Below are 25,771 nucleotides of genomic sequence, written 5' to 3' on the forward strand. Positions count from 1 at the left end.
TCATTCAATTCAGCCACATTTTACCAGAGTTATGGCATAGTTGCCAGCGGGGGATATTGTGCTCTCAGAGCACTCATTATTATTATTATTATTATTGTCATTGCTGTTATTATTATTATTATTATTATTATGGGCGGCACGGTGGTGTAGTGGTTAGCGCTGTCGCCTCACAGCAAGAAGGTCCGGGTTCGAGCCCCGTGGCCGGCGAGGGCCTTTCTGTGTGGAGTTTACATGTTCTCCCCGTGTCCGCGTGGGTTTCCTCCGGGTGCTCCGGTTTCCCCCACAGTCCAAAGACATGCAGGTTAGGTTAACTGGTGACTCTAAATTGACCGTAGGTGTGAATGTGAGTGTGAATGGTTGTCTGTGTCTATGTGTCAGCCCTGTGATGACCTGGCGACTTGTCCAGGGTGTACCCCGCCTTTCGCCCGTAGTCAGCTGGGATAGGCTCCAGCTTGCGTGCGACCCTGTAGAACAGGATAAAGTGGCTAGAGATAATGAGATGAGATTATTATTATTATTATTATTGTTGTTGTTGTTGTTACTACATTACAGACATGTAGCAGACGCTCTTATCCAGAGCGACGTACAGTGAGCACACGCATACACATTTCTAAACATTTTGATCAAACCCTAAAGTGTCTTACTTGAACCTATATTATGAGCTCTACTTTTATTGATATAATGCTTTATTTTTTTCATATTATTATGTACACAAAAAACCTTTTTGCATTCTATTTCTTCCTTGTCTCTAGCTGTGCAATTTCACTCGCGCTTTCACACTTTACAGCCCTGTGTAGATTGTGCAAACTGTGACGTGATGCTAAATTTAAATGTAAATGAGAGCGAGAGAGCTATGAACAAATGCACACATATTTAAAGAAAGACGAGCAGCCTGTAGAAATACACGTGATTTATCGTTTCCGTTTGAGAGGGGTATTGTACAAATGGGAAATTCTCTACAGCGATATTGTAAAGTCCAGGCTGCTTCCATCATCGTTCTGTAAACTCTTCTGGCGTGTGTTTTCTCTCAGCAAGTACAAGAACTGGCACTGCCTCTGAATTGATTGTTGTTGGTTCTAACTGGGAAAAGCCTCTTTAAAAGCATTCAGTGCAGTCGCACTTCAGTAATCCTGCTCCGTCAGAAGGTGTGGCAGCGATGTGGCGTGTGATATTACGATAGCAGATGCTTGTCTGAATGCTGTCTGTTCTCTACATCATGGTCTGGACATCACAGCTTGGTGCTATCGCATAATATCCTGGATTCTTCTCCGTGTAGGATTCTGGATAGGGAAGACCTAAAAATATTCATGGATCTGAAGAATAGGATTATCCAATCGGACAGTGTAGTGCTTTCTAGATATAATCGATTGTCTACACCCTCTGTCCTCTCGGTGTCTTCTTCCCAGGGCTTGCCTGTTATCACAGCCACTACTCTGCATAGAAGAACTTGCTGTCTCTGATTTCTACAGTCAGTGTGGTTCTGCTGCTGATAGAAATATATGTACATGTATGTATAAGTGATGCCTTGAACGTCTCTTGAAGGCAGTGAAAAGGCAGACTTTTTAATCCAACTGTTTCACAAGCACTCTGTATAATAATCTGTGATGATTCCAGAGCATTTCTTTTAAAGCAGGAGTGGATTTGTATCAAGCTACATATTTTGGCAGTATTCTTTTTTTTGGAACTTTTTATTTATTCCACACAGATGAAATACATGAAGATGTACATAAAATCACACCCGTCCTGTATCCAAAATCGCTCCCTACTTACTATATAGGGCACTATATAGTGGGGACGCCATTTTGTAGTGCTGTCCGAAACCTTAGTGAGGATTATTTACACCCTATATAGTGCACTCAAAGTATCCCACAATGCATCACAAAAAGTAGTGTACAACCAATGGTCACTAACCAAAGCAATATATCCCATCATGCATTGCGGTCGCACTGAAAGATATCAAATTAAAAGTCTCGAATTTGATTTAATAAAAGGCAGCGGCAAAGAAGAAAGTATTCAGCCTTGATTTAAAAAACTGAAAGATGCAGGTACTTTGTGTTGATTAATGTGGGAAATACGCTCAGTATAATATGTATTTATCACAAAAACACATGCGTGTATTTATTATTTTGAAAACCCAACAGCCGACTGATCTGGCATGTTTAAATTGTGCGACAGTAGTGATGTAAATACCAGCGTGACGGAGTAGTGTCCGAAAGCTTTTTTTCATTTTACCAATGAGCTCATTATATAGTCCTCTATATAGTAATTCCCTATATAGTGAGTAGGGAGTAGTGAACGAGTGAGCAATTTGGGACACAGGGCCAGTTTACAGTCCACTCAAATCTGCACCATATTACACACACACTCATATATACAATACCGTCTTTCATTTCAAATCTTAACAATTTTATATAGATACAACCAACAGCCATTTAAATTCTCTAACTTCTCCCTGGGTGGTCAGATAGGTGTAATTGCAAATCCAAAACAGGTGCGAGTGAGAAATTAAATATAAAGGAAAATAATAGACATAATAGACAACCAAAATAACTTATATAAATAAAATTTAAAAAGAGGTGTTTAGAGCTCTATTAATTGTGTTATTTCCATCTTCTCTCAAATTCTTCTAGTTTCAGTTGTAGTTTTGCTGTAGTTTTTTTTCCATAATAAAGACCTTTTTTTACTTTGTCTCTCCATTGCATTATGTTGGGGGATTGTGGCTTCAACCAAGAGGTTGTAATCACTTTCCTCGCTGTCAGGAGCAGGACTCTCAGTAAGTAGCTACATTCTCTGTCGATCAGATCCTCAGGTAATATCCCGAGTATGTACGTACAGTGTTGGGTCAAGATGTAGGTCTATACCCAGAACTCTCTTAATTTCTTTTTGTAAACATTTCCAAAAATCTCAGATCCTTGAGCAATCCCAAAATATATGACTGAAGTCATCCACCATCCCACAATTCCTCCAGCATAAATCAGACGTATTACTATATTTTGAGGTGATAGATGGGGTGTTAAAATAACACATCTTCACTTTCCAATCAAACTCCCTCCATGCTGGACTGTTAGTTAATTTATGTCCAGATTTGAACGTTTCCTCCCAATCATCATCCGTTATTATTACATTAGCTTCCAATTCCCATTTTTCTTTGACATCCATATTATTAATATTGGATTCATATTGTAGTGCTTTGTAGATTTTTGAAATCGGCCCTTTTTTTTTTTATTCTCCCTCTGTAAATGACATCAACAGTTCTTCGACTTTGGTTGGTTCTTTGCATATTTTCTCCCACTCATTATGTTTCTGGAGGTAGTGTCTCAGTTGCAAATATAGTTTGGCAGTATCTTATGAAGACAATCATTTATGGTTCATATAAATGCCTAGATTATTAAAAACTTCAAACAAAAGTAAGGACTGTTTTTGAGGTTGGTAAACTCAATAGCTCCCACTTGAAATAAATAGCTCATGAAAATTACAAAAAATCTAAATTGCTATTTAAAACTAATTTACTGCTGAGTATCTCATGCATATTCTCCGAGTTCCTCATTAAGAATTCTTTTATCTCACTCGCCTGATTTACACAATTTATACAACTGTTAATTGAGGAGCATGTTGAAAGTACTAAACTGCTTTCAGTTTTTCTTAAACAGCACATTTTAATAAATATCAAGACACATGCAAATGGAGTGTTTCGCTTTGAAGCAACTCCCTTCGGATCCTGGATAAGTTGCATAATGGAAATGTATGCATCATATTTCTCCAGCACGTCAACAGAATAACGATTGCATGAGTATTAGGCTTGAAAGAATCATTAATTACATCCAAAATTGACACAGTCCCGGCTGAGGTGGGGAGGAAGCCGCCGAGCGCTCGAGCTGCTCTTTAATTGCTCTGGAAGTTTGAACTGTTAGTAGTTCAATTCACATGGCTGCAGAATTGGAAAATCCAAAGCTCTGCCACTGGGGAGAGAATAAAGCGCACGGACCACAAGAATGATTTAAACTGCAACACTTATTGTCGAGATCTGTGATTTCAAAATGTGTTTGCACTCACTTTCAGACTGAATGTGTACAAGCAGTAATCCACCACAAGATACAGTTCTAAAATAATAACGATACTGGACGTAGTGATCTTAAACTGGGTGTCACTTGTGAAATGGAGTGAACTGAATAATCATGTGAATGATTTTAAATGCTTTGTCTTGTATATTACTCTTTATTCTATCCACATTCACTGGATATGAGCAATTGCATGCTCTGATTGGCTACTCTACTACTAGGATATCAGCTCGTATACCGTGAGTAGAGAAAAACAAAATGGTGGCGCATGTTGCTGAACCAACCGAGAATGAAATAAAAACTCTACTCACAAACAAAACCCCAAAAAATACAAAAAAAGGCAACAAAATATGGAATAAACTTTTATTCCATATGTTGTTGCCTTTTTTTTTTGTATTTTTTGAAGTATTTGATAGTAAGAACATATCTTTTTTTTCAATAATTATTATTATAGCACTTTTCACAAATTGCTGCTGTCATTTCACCAGTTTGTTAAGCGGAAGTGATTTTGTCAGACGTTTTGTATAAAGTTTTGGGGTTTTTTTACCGAGTTTGCAAAAAATAGAAATAAAAATGCTCTGTTTCTCAAAATCCAGTGAATGTGGATAGAATAAAACAGTTATTCCACTCAATCTCGTCGTACACGGCTTATAGCCGACTCGGCGCTATCTGCTCATATACGACTCGATTTTGTGGAATAGTTGTTAAATATCAGTGGTTCTCAAAGTATTTTTTATTCTGGTGTAGTGGTAGAAATCAGTAGTTTGACTTCTTAGCGGTATTAGCCTGTTTGATTGGTCAGTGAAATTGAATCTATTTAATCCAAACCTCAATAATTAACGAAAACTTATGTGAATTTTTGGTCAACTGATGTATTCTGTTGATGAAAAATTCAGGACATTAAAAAATCCTGCTCTATATTACTGTTTTATTCGGGAAAAATCATCCCACCATGTAGTACTATGTATTTTGGAAGATGTGCGCTTGCCACTTTCTCATTTCTAAAACAAAAATACGCCCGAAAGCAGGTCCGAGGCCGCTGTTATAGATTTCATAGCCGTGCATGTATGACACATGTGAATGTCAAGCGCTGGTCTTGTGTTTATTTTCGCACTGCATCATTTACCCTGACCTGCTGATTACCACGCATGTAATGGGAAGAGGTGAATTAATTGCTGATTAATTATCATTTAAAAGATGCAAGACGTGGCATGCGCGCACGAGAGAGAGAGAGAGAGAGAGAGAGAAGAAGCAGTGGAGAAGTTTGGTGATCCAAAGAATGCTGCTTGTGTTTGCAAATCTTTTTGGTGAAGCACATCAACATCTAACTGTTCCTCAGTCAAACCCTGTCCTTCATTGAGATCTCCACACGTTTTGAGCTATCCCTGTGTATATGTGTGTATAACACATGTGGGACTCCAGCCCCCTCTGCCTCAGCTCGTCCCAGCACGGCGGCCTTGAGCACGGCGGCACTTCAGCTTGACTGACATGGCTAATACAATTCAATTAATCCCCAGACGAGCTCATCTCTCAATGGTCCCTGAGGTCTAAAGGGGAACTGGTATTTTTGAGCAGGGGGACAGGAAAAGAGGCTGCTATGTGAGTAGGTCGTCTCCACAGGAGATGGGTACAAAGCAGCCAGTCACTCATGGGAGAATTGAAGTGATATTGAGCCGCCGCTGTAAACGTAGAAGAGGATTACAAGTCCTTTAGCGAAGCAGCCCGACTGCACGCTCCTCATTCTCATGTCCTACTTACGTCCTTGTGCGTCTTCTCATCTCCATCCTCCACGTCCAGCCACACACTCGACAGTTTGCAGGACAACTTGATTTCTACTCAGGCTTTATCCTCATCATGAACAAAATTGATCCCTCACAGTAAAGACGACATTATATTCAAAACATCTCTCTTTTGGGATTTATGGCATCTCTTACAATGCATCGTTATTCTCGGCGTTCAACTTGGCATAAATTATATTTAGCACCCTTATAGAGTTTAGTATTGGAATGCTCGTTCAGAATACTTCAAAATAAAGTGAAGCATGTGGAGGAAAGTGTGTGTGTGTGTAGTGTAGTGTTTGAGAGAGGCTCCCTCTCCTCCAGGCTGTATTGGCGCAGAGCTATTGACATCTTGGCATTTGGTCCAGCCTGTCTCCTCTCCCCTGAGGGCCTGCTTCCTCCTATCCAAGTCATGTATTGATTGGTTAATTTGATAGTTCTATCACCAATCAGCTTGTTTCTGACCTTTTGCCTTGGCAATGATGGCAGAGTGCTCATTTCTTCATTGCCGGCCTCGCCATACATTGACCTTTGCAGTGAGAATGTCAGTGCAGCCCTTGATCTTAGCCTGTCACTACATTTGTTATAAGTAGGAGTCACCCACGCCCTTGACAGCCAGGACGGAGCTTCCAGCATCACGATCTGCATCCTACATTTAACATGTTTAAATGTGTAACGAAACACTAACAAGGGTATTTGTTTAAGTATGTATAATTATATGGTAAAGTGTCATAATTATTACTTTTCAATCAAAAATGGACATCTCTGAACCTTATCACATAGTATCGTAAATGAATTAATTAATCAATAGTAAGGAAGTATTATAAAAGCTTTACAGCTACTAGAGCCATGACATTCCACACACACAAAAAAAAATGTAAATAGGCATGAAGAAAACAGGGACATGTGATGAAAGCAGTGGGCAACAAAAGAGGAAAGGACATATTGTTAACATTCATTATCGGACTCTCTGCCTGACAAGTGAAAAACTGAGAGCTAAAGATAAGTGTTCTTGAGAATACTAATTCCGAATCGGGCTCTGCAATAATCTTCATATCAGAGTAATGCAGATGTTAACACATTCCTTCAAATTCAGGTGTCTCCCCGGAGTCTCTCATTATCACAGAGCCTGCACACTCTTCCCAGGAGGGGCCTGTACATGGGCTTCTCTTCTTAACCCTGGCTTGCTTTAACAGCCCTCCTCTATCACTCAGAAATACAGTTTCAGCTGTGTATTCCTTCAAAAACATTTCTCTTTGTTACGGAACAAATTAATAATAAGAATAAATTCAATAATTATGAACTGTTCATATATACCTAAACAAAGGTGGACAAAGCACCAACTCATTAATCCTTTCATCACTGTATAACTTCATATACAGACTGCTACATACACTATATAACTTTATATTCTATCCACATTCACTGGATATGAGCAGTCGCACGCTCTGATTGGCTACTCTACTACGAGGATATCAGCTCATATACCGTGAGTAGAGAAAAACAAAATGGCGGAGCATGTTGCTGAACCAGCCGAGGACGAAATAAAAACTCTACTCAAAAACAAAATACAAAAAAAGGCAACTAAATATGGAATAAAAGTATTTGATGGGAAGAACGTATCTGTTTTTATTTGTCAAGAATTATTGCAGCATTTTTCACAAATTGCTCGTGTCATTTCGCCGGTTTGTTTACATTCTACAGTAGGTGGAAATGATTTTGTCGGACGTTTTGTATAAAGTTTTTATTTATTGAATTTGCAAAAAATACAAATCCTCTCTCAAAATCCAGTGAATGTGGATAGAATAAAACAGTTATTCCACTCAATCTCGTCGTACACGGCGGCTATAAGCTCATGTACGACTCGATTTCGTGGAACTACTGTTAAATATAAGAAATACAATTAACAGCAAGTAACTTTGTGATCAAGTCAATATAAACCATCCATCCATTATCTGTAGCCGCTTATCCTGTTCTTCAGGGTCGCAGGCAAGCTGGAGCCTATCCCAGCTGACTATGGGTGAGAGGCGGGGTACACCCTGGACAAGTCTGCAGGTCATCGCAGGGCTGACACATATGCCCCTTTTCCACCAAAGCAGTTCCAGGGCTGGTTCGGGGCCAGTGCTTAGTTTGGAACCGGGTTTTCTGTTTCCACTGACAAAGAACTGGCTCTGGGGCCAGAAAAACCGGTTCCAGGCTAGCACCAACTCTCTGCTGGGCCAGAGGAAAGAACCGCTTACGTCAGCGGGGGGGGGGAGTTGTTAAGACCAACGACAATCGCAAGACCGCGAAAGGTCGCCATTTTTAAGCGCCGAGAAGCAGCAGCTGTACAAACGCGAAGTCATCCATTGTTGTTGTTGTTGCTTCTTCTTCTTCTTCTCCATGTTGTTGTTGCTTCGATATTCGCGCCAAGGGTTATGCAAACACAGCGATGTAACTAACGTATACAGCGACGTAACTGACGTATACAGCGATGTAATGACGTGGCTCCCCTTAGCACCCCGAGCTATGGAAGAGCAAACTGGTTCTCAGCTGGCTCGCAAGTTGAACGAGTTGTGAACCAGCACCAGCGCTGGCCCCGAACCAGCCCTGGAACTGATTTGGTGGAAAAGGGGTGATAGAGACAAACAATCATTCACACTTACATTCACACCTATGGTCAATTTAGAGCCACCAATTAGCCTAACCTGCATGTCTTTGGACTGTGGGGGAAACCGCAGCACCCGGAGGAAACCCACACAGACACGGGGAGAACATGCAAACTCCACACAGAAAGGCCCTCGCCGGCAGCTGGGCTCGAACCCAGGACCTTCTTGCTGTGAGGCGACAGTGCTAACCACTACACCACCGTGCCACCGCCCAATATAAACCAGTTCACAATTTTAAAAAATATATAGTGAGCTAGAGTGTGTGCGCCATAGTGACATATTTGGTAGCCTTGTTAACTTGAGTAATTCTGCTTCGAGAATATTAACACTTATGACAAGAAACTGATCACAGGTAAATTCACATTTTATCCGTTAATATTTACAGAAAGAAAAATGAGTAACCCTAATTCACATAAAATAACATTGTGCATATCTAAATTACATTGTAGCAAGCAGGGAATCCGACTTCTCAACTCATCGACATATACATTACACGGGGAGACCGGAATACTACAGCGAGACTGGAATAGCGGTATGCAATGGTGAAAGGGTTAACTAGCCCACTGAGCAAATAAAAGTTCCAATGTATGTGCTGTGTCATAATTTTTGATGCTTTAACAAAATTGGCTAGGCTAAAAAGCACTAGCTAGTGTAGCTAGCTAATCTAAAAGTAGCTAATGTAATGTAATAACACATGGTGAGCTAATTAAGTGCCTTAATAAAGACTAAGGGAAACAAACAAGGATATTATTATTCTTCTCTAGCAATGTTTACAATGTAGCACATCATGTTTGCACAAAGTCGACACGTTGTTGGCTAATGTTTTGGCTATGAGGTGTAATGTTCCATCACATAAACTGTATCCTGAGTCTAGCTGGTGTCTCTCGAGCTTTTTAAACAGAAGGTGACTGCATGTTACCCGAGCAGAAGAGGTATATGACGCCTTTGTGCTGAACTCTGTTTTGCTCAGTTTCATCAGTGTTTCCTCTTTTTGATTCGGAGAAATTCCTGATTCTGAAAAGATTGTCTATTATCCCTGCATGCTAATTAATCCATGTAGTAAAAAAACGCTCTACCATCAGCTTTAATGCACCTCGGCTGATGCATATCATGCTGTAGACGGCAGGATTCGGATCTTGTAGCTTGTGCTGCAAGGTGTGTCACACCACCATGAAGTGCGGTGTTTAAACATGGCTACATACCAAATGAAAAGGTTTGGTTTGTGAAAGTCAGTGTCGTTTTCTTGTTGTTTTAGTTGTTGAAACTACTTGAATGGATGAAAAATAATAACCTGGACATGAAATCAGATAGTCAACAAGCTAGTGATTAGTCAGAGATGTCCACAAGCGCCGGTGACCGGCGGTTTTCTCCGGCTACACAGAAGGTCTGTGCCGGCTACTCGATCCCAGAAAAGAATAAAAACTTGCCTTTCAGTGTTCAAGCAATTTATATCATCTCCGCTGCCCAGAATTTGCTGCAAATCCAATTATTTCACCACGAAATTGTCTTCGATTCGGGTCACGACCGGAAGCGATGCCATATTTGTTGATTAATTCTCATGCTCTGATTGGTTGAGCTGGACCACGTGACCATGCCGTAGTGTATGTAGTTATGTTACACCATGTAGTTATGTTACAGAGCCAGGCAGCGTACTACAGAGAGTAACTGAGAAAGCCAAGCACGCTAGTCTGGCTAACGCAACTTCAAAGCTCTGCGAGCATTGGTCTGGCATAGATATTAAGCCCAACCGTTTCCCAAAGCGTGTGGTTGACCCACCTCCCTGAAATGCCTCAGTTTGCTACTGGTCGAAGCCAGAAAAGGCTGTGACGAAGCTTAAACCAATCACATCACTTTTTCCTCTGACGTATGTGATGCGACGGAAACTGCTTGAGTAACAGGAAGAAGATAAATACCTCCAGGGCTGCTCTTTGCTCCGTTTTCAATGGGAACTTCCCGTTGAATGCTTTCAATACAGCATCTACCGCTGTGTCAAAGGCTTGCCGCTGCTCCATGTTCGTAATGTTTCTAGTGAATGAAGCGCTTCCGGCATAGATTCTGTAAACAATCTATGGCTTCCGGTCGCAGTTCTACTACGTCACTGCCTTGAACACGCCTCTACCCAGGGCCGTTGGAGATGCTCAAAGTTGATTGGCTCCCGATTTTTCGGGAGCTTGGAAGAGCTGGAGATAGCTTGCCTTGCCAGACTAAGTTCGTAACAGCCCCCCGTGTTGCATCACACTTAGGATGGGCGGGCCCAGGCTACAAGCACGCATACATCTGGAGGGAAATTTCACACATATTTTGCAAGTATTTTACAGGGAAATGGTTAGTAATTTATTAGCTGAGAATGCACCAGAAGCCGCCAGAAGGCATGCAAATTTCAAAATTTTCTGGGGGGAGGGCATACCACCAGACCCCCCCCCCCCCCCCAGCATTAGCGCATTAGCATTAGCCGCCTACTTCTTTTTTTGGCCAGCTACTTCAGATTTTCTAGAGAACCCTGTTAGTCCATGCCTGTTAGACACATTTAATAAGCACCCTATAATCTGACTAAATACAATCTCGCATGGGCTACAGACACTGTGATTGACTGTGAAAGAAGCTGAAGTTATTTTCTCAAGAATAATCATCAGTTGATAATAAGACACTGAAAGTTTGTGTTTTCTCTATTACATGTCTCTTGTGTCCAAAATGGCTCATGTGGGTAACACCAGGCAGCTTTTACTGGGGTTCGTATTGGCTCATAATGTGGCTTTGGGTGCAGTTACTGTGGTTTTAAATGTGTTCTCCGAGGTACCATGGTCTATAAATACCCATATGCTTCCCAAACTGGCTTAACTCTACTGCCTGCACTTCCACTGGAGCTTTGTGGGTATTATTCACATGGTATGATTTATTCTTACACATGTTTACATCATAAAAAGTACAAAAAAACCAGTGCAAAATGAGGCAAAATGTGTTGCTCATAATGAAATGTTAATGTTAGACTTCTTGTTAACTGTATGGCACATGAGGCTGTGATGCGTTTGGCTTAAATATGAGTATTCTCTGGCTACGCTGAAGGCTTTGGTGTGTGCTATCCTCTGATCAGAGCCTCTGCATTGTGATCACAATGGTGCACTTATCCTTCTCACTCAGAGGAAACCCTTTGAATAGATATTTATATATAAAAGGAGATGATATCAAAGATGGAGGGAATGCTTAAATACTCGTGAGATCCTGCGGTGTTTAACCCGGATTAAACTGCCAAGGTCCGAGAGTTCTTCAAAACAAAGACAGGTTCAAGACTTCCTCTCCCTTAAGGATGTGTCAAGGGCAATCCAGACAAAAGATGAATGTCTTCTTCAGGCGTCTGATAAGCATCTGGGCCCGGTTGGTGCAAAAAGCGATTCCTTTTCTTCGTCAGATCCCCTCTCCCCATTCAGACTAATGTGGCTGCAGTGATTTAACAGAATATAGGACTCTGGTGATTGTTTATCAGGCCCTTAAGGGCACACTGAGTGATAGGCTTTATGTGCAGGAGCGAGGTGGGCCAGCGGCTCCAACGACAAGTTATTGTACTAAAGCAGTGTAGTACTTGCTGGAATGATTAATGTTGGTTTCGTTCCCGAGCCCCATATCAGGCGAAGTTCCCCAGACAAAACTTTTGCTGAATCTTAAGTTGTGTGTGAGAGAAAAGGAGTTATCCTTTATTGATTTTCCTCCCCTGCGCTCTGGTGTAGCCCCTGTCTGAAGAGGCGTCGGCGCTGGGAGCACTTCCATTCGGATTCTCATTGCATCCGATTTCCTATGGATGGGCTGTAAGTAAGTGGCTCATTTTTTACAGTGCTATACAAAGGGCCTGTCAATAAACTCTCCTGCGGTCGGCACATTTGTTCCTCCACGCAAGACAAGAATGCACAAATACAATAAATAAATCAACACACCTGTCTGCTGGGGAACAGAGGCAGCAACAAAAGACCTTTCCCCTTTTCTGGGTTTTTTTTTTCCCCCGTTTAAATGGTAATGCCATCGGATTGTAAAGTTAATGAGATAAGTATGAATGAATTCATTGCCCCCACACTACCTGTCTCCTTCATAGCAGAATCACAAAGTCGACTTTGTTCTGGCTGTAGGTTTGTTTGTGCTGTTTGTTCGTAGTGAATAAATTAAACTGCACTTGCAGAAACAACAAAGCACAAATTGTTAGGCTTGCTCTTATTTTGATGGAGTAAAATGAACAGCGTCCTTTAACACAGTACTTTGACATTTTTTTTCACTGTCTCAGGTAGAACAGAGAATATAATAGTAAAAAATGTTCTCTATTACTACCTCCATTAATATCTTAGTGATTTTTTTTTCCATATTTAAGAGTTAAATTCTGGTAAAATACTTCTGTTGTAAGCATTTTATATAATCAGTACTGTCGTGTAAGCAGCAGGTTTTTTCTACAGAAGATTTAACTTTTAATCATAATGAAAAACAGCCTTTTTCTTAACAATGCATTTTGCTTTGCCCAAACATTCATGGTTTTCATATGGTATAATGGACCGAACGCTACTGAATTTGAATCACAGACTTCCGATTTTATTTGTTTTTTTTTAAAAGAACAATTAATGAATTTAGGACCAGATGGCCGTAAATTCTCCGCTATTTTTTCCTGCTTCACCATGACCCCAAGTATGATGCATACTACGTCATGCATCACGAGGTGTGCTTTCCCCGTTCACGCAAGGCACTGTGGGATACAAATTTGAAACAGGAGAGGAAAATGGAGGACGCGAGTGAAACGTGAAAGACCGACTACAGTAACGGAAAGCGAGAAGAAAAGACGTTATGTTGTGAAGGAAAGGAAACGCAGGACCAAACTAATAAACATCGGCGGTCAGCGAGCACCTCGGTGTGATCAGCTGTTCATTTAGCAACAGAATGATGCAACTGTCCGTACACGGTCAAGGTAAACCTGCACATGTGCACACGGACTTCGTCTGTCTGCTTGACTGCGCAAAGCACACGATATCATGCACATTATTTGCTAGGGAATCCCCTCAAATTAAATAACTTCCCAGCTACAGAATGGCCTGATATTTTGAGAGATATTACAGAAATAAACATATATCACACTGACCAAATTTCAGAGGGAACAACATAAATTCACTGATTTGATGAAATCGAAAGGCCGTCTCGCTTTAAGTGCCAGAGTATTAGGACTATTAGAGCTTATGTGGGGGAAAATACTGAGACAAGTCTAAGGCTACATCCACACGACAATGGCAACGAGATTTTTTTTTTTAAATATCGCGTCCACATGGGCAACAGATCAGTAAAATTTCAGGTTCATATGGCAACGCAACGCTTGCTGAAAACGATGCAATACACATGCCACACCTCTACGTGCACTGTAAGACGGTCCCATCGGAGACACCAGAACAATAGAAGAAGTAGACGCATGCGCATAAACCCCTTCTTCTGTAGCATTAGCCTTCTTCTGTAGCATTAGCCTTTTTGAGGAATGTATTGTCGGACTTAAACCAACATCTGAAGAAGTGAGATCGCTCCTTTTTTTTTCCCTATTTTTGCTGGCGGGATTGTTTTTGTTTTTGGAAAGCGCACAGGCGTTGCACGGTTTGGTACTGCTTCCGCAGTGTTTGGACTAAAGACTATGCCCTAAGGGCTATTCTCCCACTCTCTCTCTCTCTCTCTCTCTCTCTCTCTCTCTCTCACTTTGCACCATTACACAATAAATATTCACAGTGAAAATATTTTGTAAGCGCGTTTCATGAACCAAGTTATAGGATTTGTTGACAACTCGCATCGAGTTCGTTACACTTCTACCTGGCGTGAAGCACTGACAGTCATGTGGTTGTGACGTCATCGTAAACAAATCCGTTCTACTCATCCAGACGACTTCGCAACGGCGCCGTTGCCAGATTTTTTCACTCTGGAACCCGCTCTCAAAAGATTTCGTTTTGGGGCACCCAAAACGCCGGTGCCGTGTGGACGCCAGGCCGAAACGATAAACAATTTTATCAGGTTCGCCTGAATCCGTTGCCGTGTGGACAGGGCCTAAGAGACACAGCTTGAAGTGCCATTCGGATCATTTCCTCAGTTTCCTCATAATATAAAGGGCAGTGCATAATCAACCTAATAGTCCGTCGTTTACAACATTGCAACTGAATTTAACACACTGAATTTATCAAAAACAAATAATAAAATGCTGCTATAGTTACTTTAAACTATAGCAAGTCCTACCTGACTTTTTCTTTCATAACGTGATATTGTTACTTGCTATTTTACTGAACATGACGTTTTGCAGCAAAAATTGATTAAATGTATATTATATTCATTAGAGAATATCTCCCTTGACCTTATTAAGGATAGAGATATCTTTAAAATGGCTGAATTTTCACAGAGAACCTTCCACTGTCTTGATATCAAAATCAGACACAAAACCCAAAACTCATCTAACATTCTGTTAAACACACCCAGACTGTTAAAAATACAGTCCATCATTTTGCATGTTTATTACAAGACTTAGTAGTTTGAGCTGTTCGAAACGAGTTGACTTTTTTCTCCTTAAATGCTATCACATTTTGCTGAACAGTCCTGCACAATCTCACCTTGAATACGCGTTGAGCAAACACATGTAACATTCCATTTAGGGTCTCATAGTTCATTTGATCAGTGAGACAACTGCAGAATTCATGTTGTAACTTCATTTATGTGAGTTGTTTTAAATCTTCTTTCCAAGTTAACACTATTTTCCCGTAAGCAGATTTAGCTGCAAAGCATGTACGAAAGGTCTATTTCTATTACATCGCCTTTTCAGTGATTCCAATTCATGTGATGCATAAACCGTCAAGACTAATTGTAAAAACTGCGAAAGCGTCAACAAGGAAACTATTCTGCACACCTTATGTTTTATTCCTTTCGCAACACCAGTTCACCCCACGTCCCCTGACACACTTCCTCAACATTTCAATATTTACTTCAACAACACCACAGAACTTGAAAAGCATTCAGCTCGAGCGTCTCCATTCCGCGAGCTTATCCCCATCCCCCTGAGTGAGCTATTCAGTCTACTGAATGAAATAGTCTAACGTGTGCTGCCTTCCTTCTATTTGATGTGCTTTAAATATTACAAAGCATTTAATTATAAAAACTGAAGACAGATGCAGTCCTGGGACTGTCACTGGGAAAAATAAATGTACAATCAAAATTGCAATTACCTGCAAAATTTCAGGGGTAAACAGATCAGCAATCTCATAACAAACACAAGCTAGTTTGCATTCTGAAATGAATACAGTTAGATCCAAAGCAATTTCCTTTTATTTATCTTAGCCACCATGCATAAATAAAGCAAGGGCATTGCAGCAATTAGCATAATTAGACTGTGGTGGTCAGACCCTATGTGATTTCTTAAGATGCATCACTGCGGTTTGTGTGTGTGTGTGAGAGAGAGAGAGAGGAGGGGGTTTGAGTCTGTTTCTGAGCGGTGAAAGCTGCAGAGAAGGCAATTACGCCTGGCAGTTTGAAGGTCCTCATTGCCTATAGGACTTCAGGAGCTCAGCTAGCCTTGGACCCCATCAACAAACCTCAATATCTGACATTGCTGTGCTTTTATCTGATATCGCTATGCTCGTGTGCTATTTTGAATGAGTAAGCACATCAAACATCAGCTTCTAATAAAACAGATCTGCTGAGCAGTACCATTCAAAAATGGTTCAATAGTGTGAGCTCATCATCAAAAGAGGATCCATTTTACAAAAATGCTATGATTTGATAGCCACTTCAGCCAGCACTAAACCCCTCTGTGCAAGCCTGAGTGTGCTGAAGAGAAGGCCACCGTCTGGTTGCACTGACCTCGCTGTGATTCATACACCCTGAGCGTACCTTTGCGAGCCCCGGGCCACTCCACAGGCCCTCGCTGCCGAGCTGATTATGGTGTAATTATGATGGCAGCCTGCTGCTGTAATGGAACCTTTTGATGATGGGTCTCTGTCGGGTGCTGGAGAGCTGTAAGGAGACTGACCCTCAGCGCTTTTTACATCCTGTCTCTTATAGCGGGGTCTTCGAGTTGCACTACTACACTACTTTCAATAAACCACTCGTGTTTGCCTGTGTTGGATAGGAAAGTTTTTAGAAACGAATATTATACCATTGAACAACTTGAGTCTAGATTTGGAGGGATGTTTGTGTTGACTCTCAGATATTATACAGTGTCTTGCAAAAGTATTCATCCCCCTTGGTGTTTGTCCTGTTTTGTCGCATTACAAGCTGGAATTAAAATGGATTTTTGGAGGGTTAGCACCATTTGATTTACACAGCATGCCTACCACTTTAAAGGTGCACAATGTTTTTTATTGTGATACAAACAATAATTAAGATGAAAAAACAGAAATCTGGACTGTGCATAGATATTCACCTCCTTTCATATCAAACCCCTCAATAAGAGCTGGTCCAACCAATTCACTTCATAAGTCACATAATTAGTTGATTAAGATCCACCTGTGTGTATTCAGTGTCACATGATCTGTCACATGATGTCTGTATAAATCAACCTGTTCTGGAAGGACCCTGACTCTGCAACACTATTAAGCAACAACATGAAAACCAAGGAGCGCTCCAAACAGGTCAGAGACAAAGTTGTGGAGAAGTATAGATCAGGGTTGGGTTATAAAAAATATCCCAAACTTTGAATATCCCGCGGAGCGCCATTAAATCCATTATAGCAAAATGGAAAGAAGATGGCACCACTACAAACCTGACAAGAGAAGGCCACCCACCAAAACTCACAGACCGGGCAAGGAGGGCATTAATCAGAGATCCAACAAAGACACTAGAGATAACACTGAAGGAGCTGCAAAGGTCCACAGCGGAGATGGGAGTATCTGTCCATAGGACAACTTTAAGCCGTACACTCCACAGAGCTGGGCTTTATGGGAGAGTGGCCAGAAAAAAGTCATTGCTTCAGAAAACATGTTTAGAGTTTGCCCAACAGCATGTGGCAGACTCCACAAGCACATGGAAGAAGATTCTCCGGTCAAATGAGACTAAAATTGATCTTTTTGGCCATCATGGGAAATGCCATGTGTGGCGCAAACCCAACACCCTGAGAACACCATTCCTACAGTGAAGCATGATGGTGGCAGCATCATGCTGTGGGGGTGTTTTTCATCTGCAGGGACAGAAAAGCTGGTCAGGACTGAAGGAAAGATGGATGGCACTAAATACAGGGCAATTCTGGAGGAAAACCTGTTTGAGTCGGCCAGAGGTTTGAGACTGGGATGAAGGTTCACGTTCCAGCAGGACAACGACCCTAAACATACTGCTAAAGCTACACTGGAGTGGTTTAAAGGGAAACATTTAAATGTCTTGGAATGACCTAATCAAAGCCCAGACCTCAATCCAATTGAGAATCTGTGGCATAACTTGAAGATTGCTGTACACCAACACAGCCCATCTAACTTGAAGGAGTTGAAGCAGTTTTGCCTTGAGGAATGAGCAAAAATCCCAGTGGCTAGATCTGCTAAGCTAATAGAGACATACCACAGGAGACTTGCAGCTGTAATTGCAGCAAAAGATGGCTCTACAAAGTATTGACTTTGCGGGGTGAATACCTATGCACACTCCAGATTTCTGTTTTTTCATCTTTATTATTGTTTGTGTTACAGTAAAACAACAATTTTCACCTTTAAAGTGATAGGCATATTGTGTAAATCAAATGGTGCTAACCTTACAAAAATCCATTTTAATTCCAGCTTTTAATGCGACAAAACAGGACAAACACCAAGGGGGATGAATACTTTTGTAAGACACTGTACATTTTGTAATCATCTTAATGGTCTGGTAAACATTGTGGCTTTCTCTTTATCACTCAGGACCTTAAATATTTTCTTCTCTTTGGTTATTTTTTTCTCTACCATTTAGCCATCTCATCTCATCTCATTATCTCTAGCCGCTTTATCCTGTTCTACAGGGTCGCAGGCAAGCTGGAGCCTATCCCAGCTGACTACGGGCGAAAGGCGGGGTACACCCTGGACAAGTCGCCAGGTCATCACAGGGCTGACACATAGGCCAAGTTTACATTAGACCGTATCTGTCTCGTTTTCTTCGCGGATGCACTGTTCGTTTACATTAAAACGCCTGGAAACACCGGGAAACGGGAATCCGCCAGGGTTCACGTATTCAATCCAGATCGTGTCTGGTCCGGTGCTGTGTAAACATTGAGAATACGCGGATACGCTGTGCTGAGCTCTAGCTGGCGTCGTCATTGGACAACGTCACTGTGACATCCACCTTCCTGATTCGCTGGCGTTGGTCATGTGACGCGACTGCTGAAAAACGGCGCGGACTTCCGCCTTGTATCACCTTTCATTAAAGAGTATAAAAGTATGAAAATACTGATGCAAATACTGCCCATTGTGTAGTTATGATTGTCTTTAGGCTTGCCATCCTTCCACTTGCAAGTGGTAAGTGACGCGCATGCCCGACATGCACTGAGATCACACACACAGCGGCTCAGTCCCAAATCACTGCTCGTGCGCTCCACTCGCGCGCTGTGTGAGCTGCACAGGGCCGGAGTGCGCACCCTCCAGAGGGCACTTGCTGTTCAGGGCGGAGTGATTTGGAGCGCAGGATGCCTGCGGAGCCGAGCGTATCCGTGTATTGGTGTTGCTGTGTGCACGTGAATCGTGTATTGGTGTTGCTGTGTGCCCACTAATCATTTTAAAAATGTTAATCTGATGATCCGCTCTAATGTAAACCCCACCATAGACACAGACAACCATTCACACTCATGGTCAATTTAGAGTCACCAGTTAACCTAACCTGCATGTCTTTGGACTGTGGGGGAAACTGGAGCACCCGGAGGAAACCCACGCGGACAACATGCAAACTCCGCACAGAAAGGCCCTCACCGGCCACGGGGCTCGAACCCGGACCTTCTTGCTGTGAGGCGACAGCGCTAACCACTACACCACCGTGCCACCCCGATTTAGCCATCTTCTTTTAATTTTAATTTTCTGAAGAATAGTGCAACGTGGCACATGAAAATCTCACTGCGCATGCATATATGGGTGTATACCGTACGTACATGGTACTCATATTTGAACCTCATTGTTGGTTTAGTGTCAGCTCCTAGCTGGCAGTCACCTCCTGACTAAGCCAGGCCTTTCATTTGTTTGTATGGACGTCATATCATTTTATTAAGCCTGTGTTTAAACACATAAGCATTCAAATTAGAATTAATCCTCTTAGAGTTTAAATAAATCCTCTTAAACCACCACCACCCTTCCCCCCAACACACACAGAGAGAGAGAGAGAGATCAGACTTAGAAAATATTTCTGGAAACTAACCTCACTAAAGCCAAGATGGAGTTTGTATAGCAGGTAAAACTCTCTCTCTCTTTCTTTCTCTCTCGATAACGGGGAGAGCCCACTTTCCTCAGCACTCTCGCTTAACTCTGATATTATTGTCTTGTGCCACCACCCGAAGGTGACTGTTATCACTTAATTAAATCCAGACACGCAGGGAGGTTGAAACAATATTGTTGTCTCATCACCCGAAGGAACTTTTCCACAGAATGGACAGGGAAAAATTCATGTTCACTTTCTGCTCGTCAAGTGTGCCGATCATATTTTCCCTTTCCCTCTTTCTTTCTCACCACAGTACGCTAATTTAGATTTCATATATCAGCCGTCCACACAGTTTTGCTTGTTTTACGGATATTTCTGAGGATCCACTAATCAGACATGCTGCACTGTGTTCCTTTGTGCTTATACTGGGGGAATGTGGCTGATTAAATAGTTTCAAATAACTCGTGGTGAATAATGATTTTTTTTTTCCCTCCCCTATAGTGTTTGCATGCATTGTACTGGGCCATGCAAGCATACACATAGTGCTTTTTTTTAAATTATTAATTCTCTTTCTTATTATGTGTACAGTTAAGTGTATAGGTTTGTGTTCCTTTAGGTTGAAATGAGTAAGACAGATTCATTTTATATTGGGATTCAAGTTTCGTCTTAATTATAGTAGCAAAATGTAAGATAAAATAGAGTATTTTAATATATTAGCAGTCTATCAGTTCTGTATTTAATAAAAAAAAACCCGTCTCTAACAGTAGCGTGCTGTATGTCCACCGTTTTCTTTCTATAATTGCCTCCATTCTCTTTCATATCATCTCAGCAGCTTTTAAATTCTCTCACTGGTGCTATTCAGCACTACTACAGAAACACACACACATTGTTCCATGTAGTCCAGTGTCTTTTTATAACAGATGTCTGCAGTGGGTCACTCTGCCTATAAAGTGGGCCAATAAATATGTCATGTTGAGTAGGAGCTGAGATCTTTTCTCCACTGCTAAGCTCCCTCTAAAATAAATGTTATAACGATGCTTTTATTCGAAGGAGCTCCCAACGTGGGTCTAAGATGAGTGATTTGTGCATCCCTCGAGCTAGGGCCTTCAATAAATAAATCAATACTCCGCATCCATATTTGCACATTTCTACATGGCTTGTCAGCTTCGAAATTGACTTGAGTGAAAAATATATTTTTCCCAGCTCCCATGGCAATGGACTAGTTCTGATAAGATGTCTTTTAAAGCCCCTAATCATTCCCTCACTCTGTCTGTCTCTCTATAATATAAATATTCCTGATTTCTCTCTCTGTCCATATGTCCCTCTCTTATAACCACACACTCACACGTCATTACACTGTAAACCAAATCTCAGGGATTTTCTGCGATTTGTATATTGACTAAGAGGACTCTCTACATCTCTCCTTTGAGTCAGCGTGTTTTTGAGCGTATCTGTGGAAGAGAGAGGTGCAAATAATGAGATCCATCCATCCACAATGAGATTCTCTTTGTCTCTCGGCCCTCCTCTCACATAGATACACATGCAGAGTTCATCAGTGCTGCTTGTTTTGATTGCAGTGATTGCTTTTCAGGGGTTGGGTGGGTGAAGGGTCGGAGGAATGAGGGGACCTTGGTAGCATCTGAACATGTAGCCTGCTCCAGTTGCCAGCCGCCCTTCTTCTCTCTACTCTCAATATTTCTTGACCTAATAATTTATGATACGTTAATGGTCAACAAGGCCAGTGTCTGCTCAGGTGCATAAATACCGCAGCATGGTGGCGTGACTTTGCACAGAGTACTGGGAGTAGATCGATGTTTGTCAGCACATTGTCCTTCACCTCTAGCGTATTTGTCCTCTTTTAGGAAAACACAAGACACTTGGGATAGAGGCAGCGTTTGCGCCTATAGGGCAATAAGTCTGGATCGTGTTATTGCTCGAAATCATGGTGTTCATATGTCTTATTCGTTTTACATCTTAGCCTCAAGTATTAAACCACAAGTGATGAAAAATATTGATCCACTTTAACATCCTTGTTCTAAATTTTGAGCCTCGAATAAGGGACGATATAATGTCGTCAGCGACAGCTGTAGATCAGCGCACCAAAGCTTCAATTCCCCGACTACAGAGATTCAGCTGAATATGTATAAAAACACAACATGGTCCTGGTTCAACAATTTCCCCTTAAGTTCTTCATGTGTTTGCTGGCAAGCACCAACCCATCTGCCCTAACTCAATCTAACCTCAATGAGCTTATAACCAAGCACCAAAGGTCAGCCATATCACCCGGGATCCAGTCCCTAGCCATCTCAGAGCTCTCTACAGAACCACTGCAGCTTATTCAGGATATTCTTCTTCCCTCTTCAGCTCTGCAGGGAGAGAGAGAGAGAGAGAGAGAGAGCACAAGGCGGCTCATGAGGCATGACTGTTTTAAACAAATGACATAAAAGGCCCATCCTAATGTAACACATTTCTCCCCCAGAAGTTTGTCTGCCGGGTGATTTATAGGGCATTTTACCCAGTGGTTAGCCTGTAAACAGAGGCCGTTTATCATGGCGGGGAGGCTGACTGAGGCGACTAGGCGCTCCTCCAGAGACCTGGCTCTGCTGCCCCGCACTTTACGAGACGAGCAGCCAGTAGATGATTGGAGAGTGGCTGGAGGCCGCTACAGGCAATCCTCTCTGACTGCCAGGGTCGGCTCTGTGGGGATGCAGGAATCGTGGCAGTGCCAGATCTGACTTTACACAGTAACAAGGTTGAGAAGATCCTCCGTTGATGTGTGGGGAGGATCCAGTCCCAACAGAAGCAGAGTACTATCGACTGACGTGAAGGGTGGGAATTGTGATAGACTCAAAACAGATATAGGATTAGGTTAATAAGCGTTACCTGAGGTAACTACATCATGTTATGTGTGTTTGCACTCTACATACACATGTATATGAATAAACTCGTGTGTGTGAACAGTGATCTTAAGCAGGTCAGGTCATACTGTAAATATCTTTCAAATCTCAGTTATTTCAGTTCGAATTTCAGCTACAACTCTTCTCATTCAAAAGCCTCCTGTAGCGTATTGTTATTTTTTATAGCTACATGCTAAGCCTGAAATTACTTAACAATTGTAATTGTTTAGTTTATTCTTCCTTTATATGTATTTGTGCCTTGACTTTTTTTTTTTGCACGCTGCTGGAACACTCCTGTGGAATCAATAAAGTGTTACCTTAACCTTCGAAAGCACTCTATCTTGAGAATATTTTACATGTTAACATTTGTTACACGAACGATCCCTATTACATTATCTGCTATAAGCTGTACTATTATTCTTGTTGGTGCTAGCTATTGTAGCATGCTGTTATCCTAATATTGTGTAGGCTAATATTTCTCACGCACCAGAGATGATATAATTACGGTGTAGTACAGACATAATGTAATCGGAGCACATTAGATTAGCATATAATGATATAGTATGTGATAAAAGTGTCACCGCTAACATAAACACAGTTCATATAAATTGTACCAAATTGAACTAAATCCTGCGCTGTGTACTGTGAAGTGTCATAGCGAGCATTAGGGGCAACATTAAGGCAGTGTAATGTAAAGTGTAAGCTAAGCACTGGTGCTAGCAGATGCGTGTTTGGGGAAGCTGTCGGGCTCCGGTGGAGCGCTATGGGAGCCCCTGTTGTCAGCTGCATATCAGCGTGCTGTAAATAGCCCGGGGCTATGCTGTTTTATCGGCGGGTAGAGACCATGCGCTCCTCTCGCCAGCTGCCACTGCTCTTTTTAAAGCTGGAAATAAATGAGAGTGAGAAAGAGAAAGAGAGACGCTCCTCCGCCCCATCTGTGTAAACCTCATTTTCATAAAAAGGTGATCAGATCGACTGGGGCATTGTGCGTAATGCTTTGTTTTTTCAGTTCTTTCTTTTCTTGTGAACAAGCCTTTTTTCATTTGCTACTTACCCGTCTCTGTCTGTCTCCGCTGCCTCATGCCTGTGCTTAGCAGGCCCCGCAGATTATCTGAATCAGTAGGGGACAATATGTAATTAACCTAGCTGACCTCAGTACCTTAATTGTTGCCTGTTGGATGCCTAGTCTCTGAATCTCCAGCAGTGATCTTTACAGAACCAGACTTTTCATAGTCCAGGATGCCTAATTATACGCATGTAAACTGGGACGCATTACAGAATCTTGTGTTTCAAAATCGTGTGTTATTAACATGACTGTGTCTTTTTGTACTGAAAGCTTCTTCTGTTCGTTATTCATCATGGTTTGTCTGTTATTTGAATCTGAAATGATTCACGTTGTTACTTTCTGTTTAATGCCCTCTACAAGGCCTTGATTGTGGTTGTAGGAGGGAAACCGTGAGGCATCGTTCTGGGTTTAAAAACAAGCCCTTTGTGTGTATCGTCTCACTCACTTCTTCCTTTCTCTCTCACTTTCTCTCTTTCCACAGTCCCTGGATGGATTCGTATTTGCACTAAACAAGGAGGGGAGGTTTTTGTACATCTCAGAGACCGTGTCCATATACCTCGGCCTTTCACAGGTGAGTGCGTGTTAAAATTACTTCTCCTTCTGTGTATCTGAAAGCCAATCCTGCTTAAAGTAATGGTAATTTAACACCTTGCCTATCAGTTTAATTTACAGTCTGTATTGTCTAGTGTTTAATTTGCACTCTTCGGTGCTACATATTTTTTGTGCAGAGAATCTAATGCAAGATGCTTATTACAGTCTGCTCTTATTGGATATAGCCTAGTAATGAATAATGCAAGTGACTGGGAAGATACGAGTGTATGTGAGTGACCTTGAGTTTCCACACAGCTCTGTCTAGTTTCGTTCCATCTTCAGAACTGGAGAGACTCAACTGATTTTGGTTCAGGTCTTGTAGTCTTTAAAGTAAGTTCACTGCCGACTGATTGAGTCAGCTCGAACTGTCTGTCTAGGTCAGTGGCATCAGACTGATTAAAAGTAATCTCTCACTCGTCTTTAGAGTGTAGATGTAGATATTATAGAATATTTCAGCTTTCCATGTAGGTGGTACCAGTGCCATTAGTTTTACAAGTTCAGAAATGGAAGAAAATGGTGTATACGGGTAAAATGAACACAGCCTACTTTCTACCAGATTAAAAGATTAAATCGATGAGTTATTTGCGGCTGAAGTAGGCTAAGGCAAACTCTAATTTAATTCAGCATTAATTGATTGATGATTTTTATCAAATAATTGATTAGTTGTCCCCAAAGTTTGTGGAATTTGTTGTACTTATCTTTCATGTTGGTTTTATCTGCAGTCGGGAGCTTGGCCTGCTGATAAAGGGCTTGTTAAGTCTTTAGTAGGAGTAGAGTTTATTATCTTACATGGCGAAGCTGATCCTGCGATTCTCCTCATCTTAATTGCTGGTAACTTTATAGCTTGTTAATCTGTCTCCGAGCGCAAAAAGTGTGCATCCTAGTTAATTATTATAATTCAATGCTAATTGGTGTGGGTTAAACTTTGAAATTTGACTAGGCTTTGATTTGTTTAAGGTAAATTTACTCTGGATTTTTATTCTTTGATTACAGACTATTAATGAATTAACTGGTACGTTTTTATCTCTGCTGAAACAGAGGCAACTTCTTCCAAAAATGCATAGTGTTGTGTATGTTTTCTGGCTCTAAGATTATATCACCATATCACATAAACAGATGACAGAATTTATTTATATATATATATATATATATATATATATATATATATATATATATATATATATATAAAATGGCATGCCATTCAGGAAATTAATGAATTAATCTTTGAATATATTGAATGAAACTTTGAATATATGGAATGAAACCCTGAATATATGAAATAAAACTTTGTATTCTGTCCCCGCTCCCACAGCTCGGCAGATAGACAATAAGTCCCAAGAAAAACTCTGACTCAGAGGAGAGTATTAGAGTATATTGAGAAATGCTGTAAAACTCG

At 41.3% G+C, this 25,771-nt stretch overlaps 1 protein-coding gene across 2 annotated transcripts in view; it reads left to right on the top strand.

The window, feature by feature from the left end:
• LOC132894488 (neuronal PAS domain-containing protein 3) overlaps nucleotides 1–25,771 on the top strand; it is a 430,383-nt gene that overhangs the window by 287,636 nt on the left and 116,976 nt on the right. For both annotated transcript variants that reach the window (XM_060934362.1, XM_060934363.1), the window contains one exon: nucleotides 24,266–24,355. In XM_060934362.1, coding sequence (XP_060790345.1) covers nucleotides 24,266–24,355 — 90 coding nt within the window. The remainder of the gene's footprint in view (nucleotides 1–24,265; nucleotides 24,356–25,771) is intronic.

The sequence above is a fragment of the Neoarius graeffei genome, chromosome 11 (genome assembly GCF_027579695.1).
Source record: "Neoarius graeffei isolate fNeoGra1 chromosome 11, fNeoGra1.pri, whole genome shotgun sequence".
In the NCBI taxonomy this organism is placed as follows: Eukaryota; Metazoa; Chordata; class Actinopteri; order Siluriformes; family Ariidae; genus Neoarius; species Neoarius graeffei.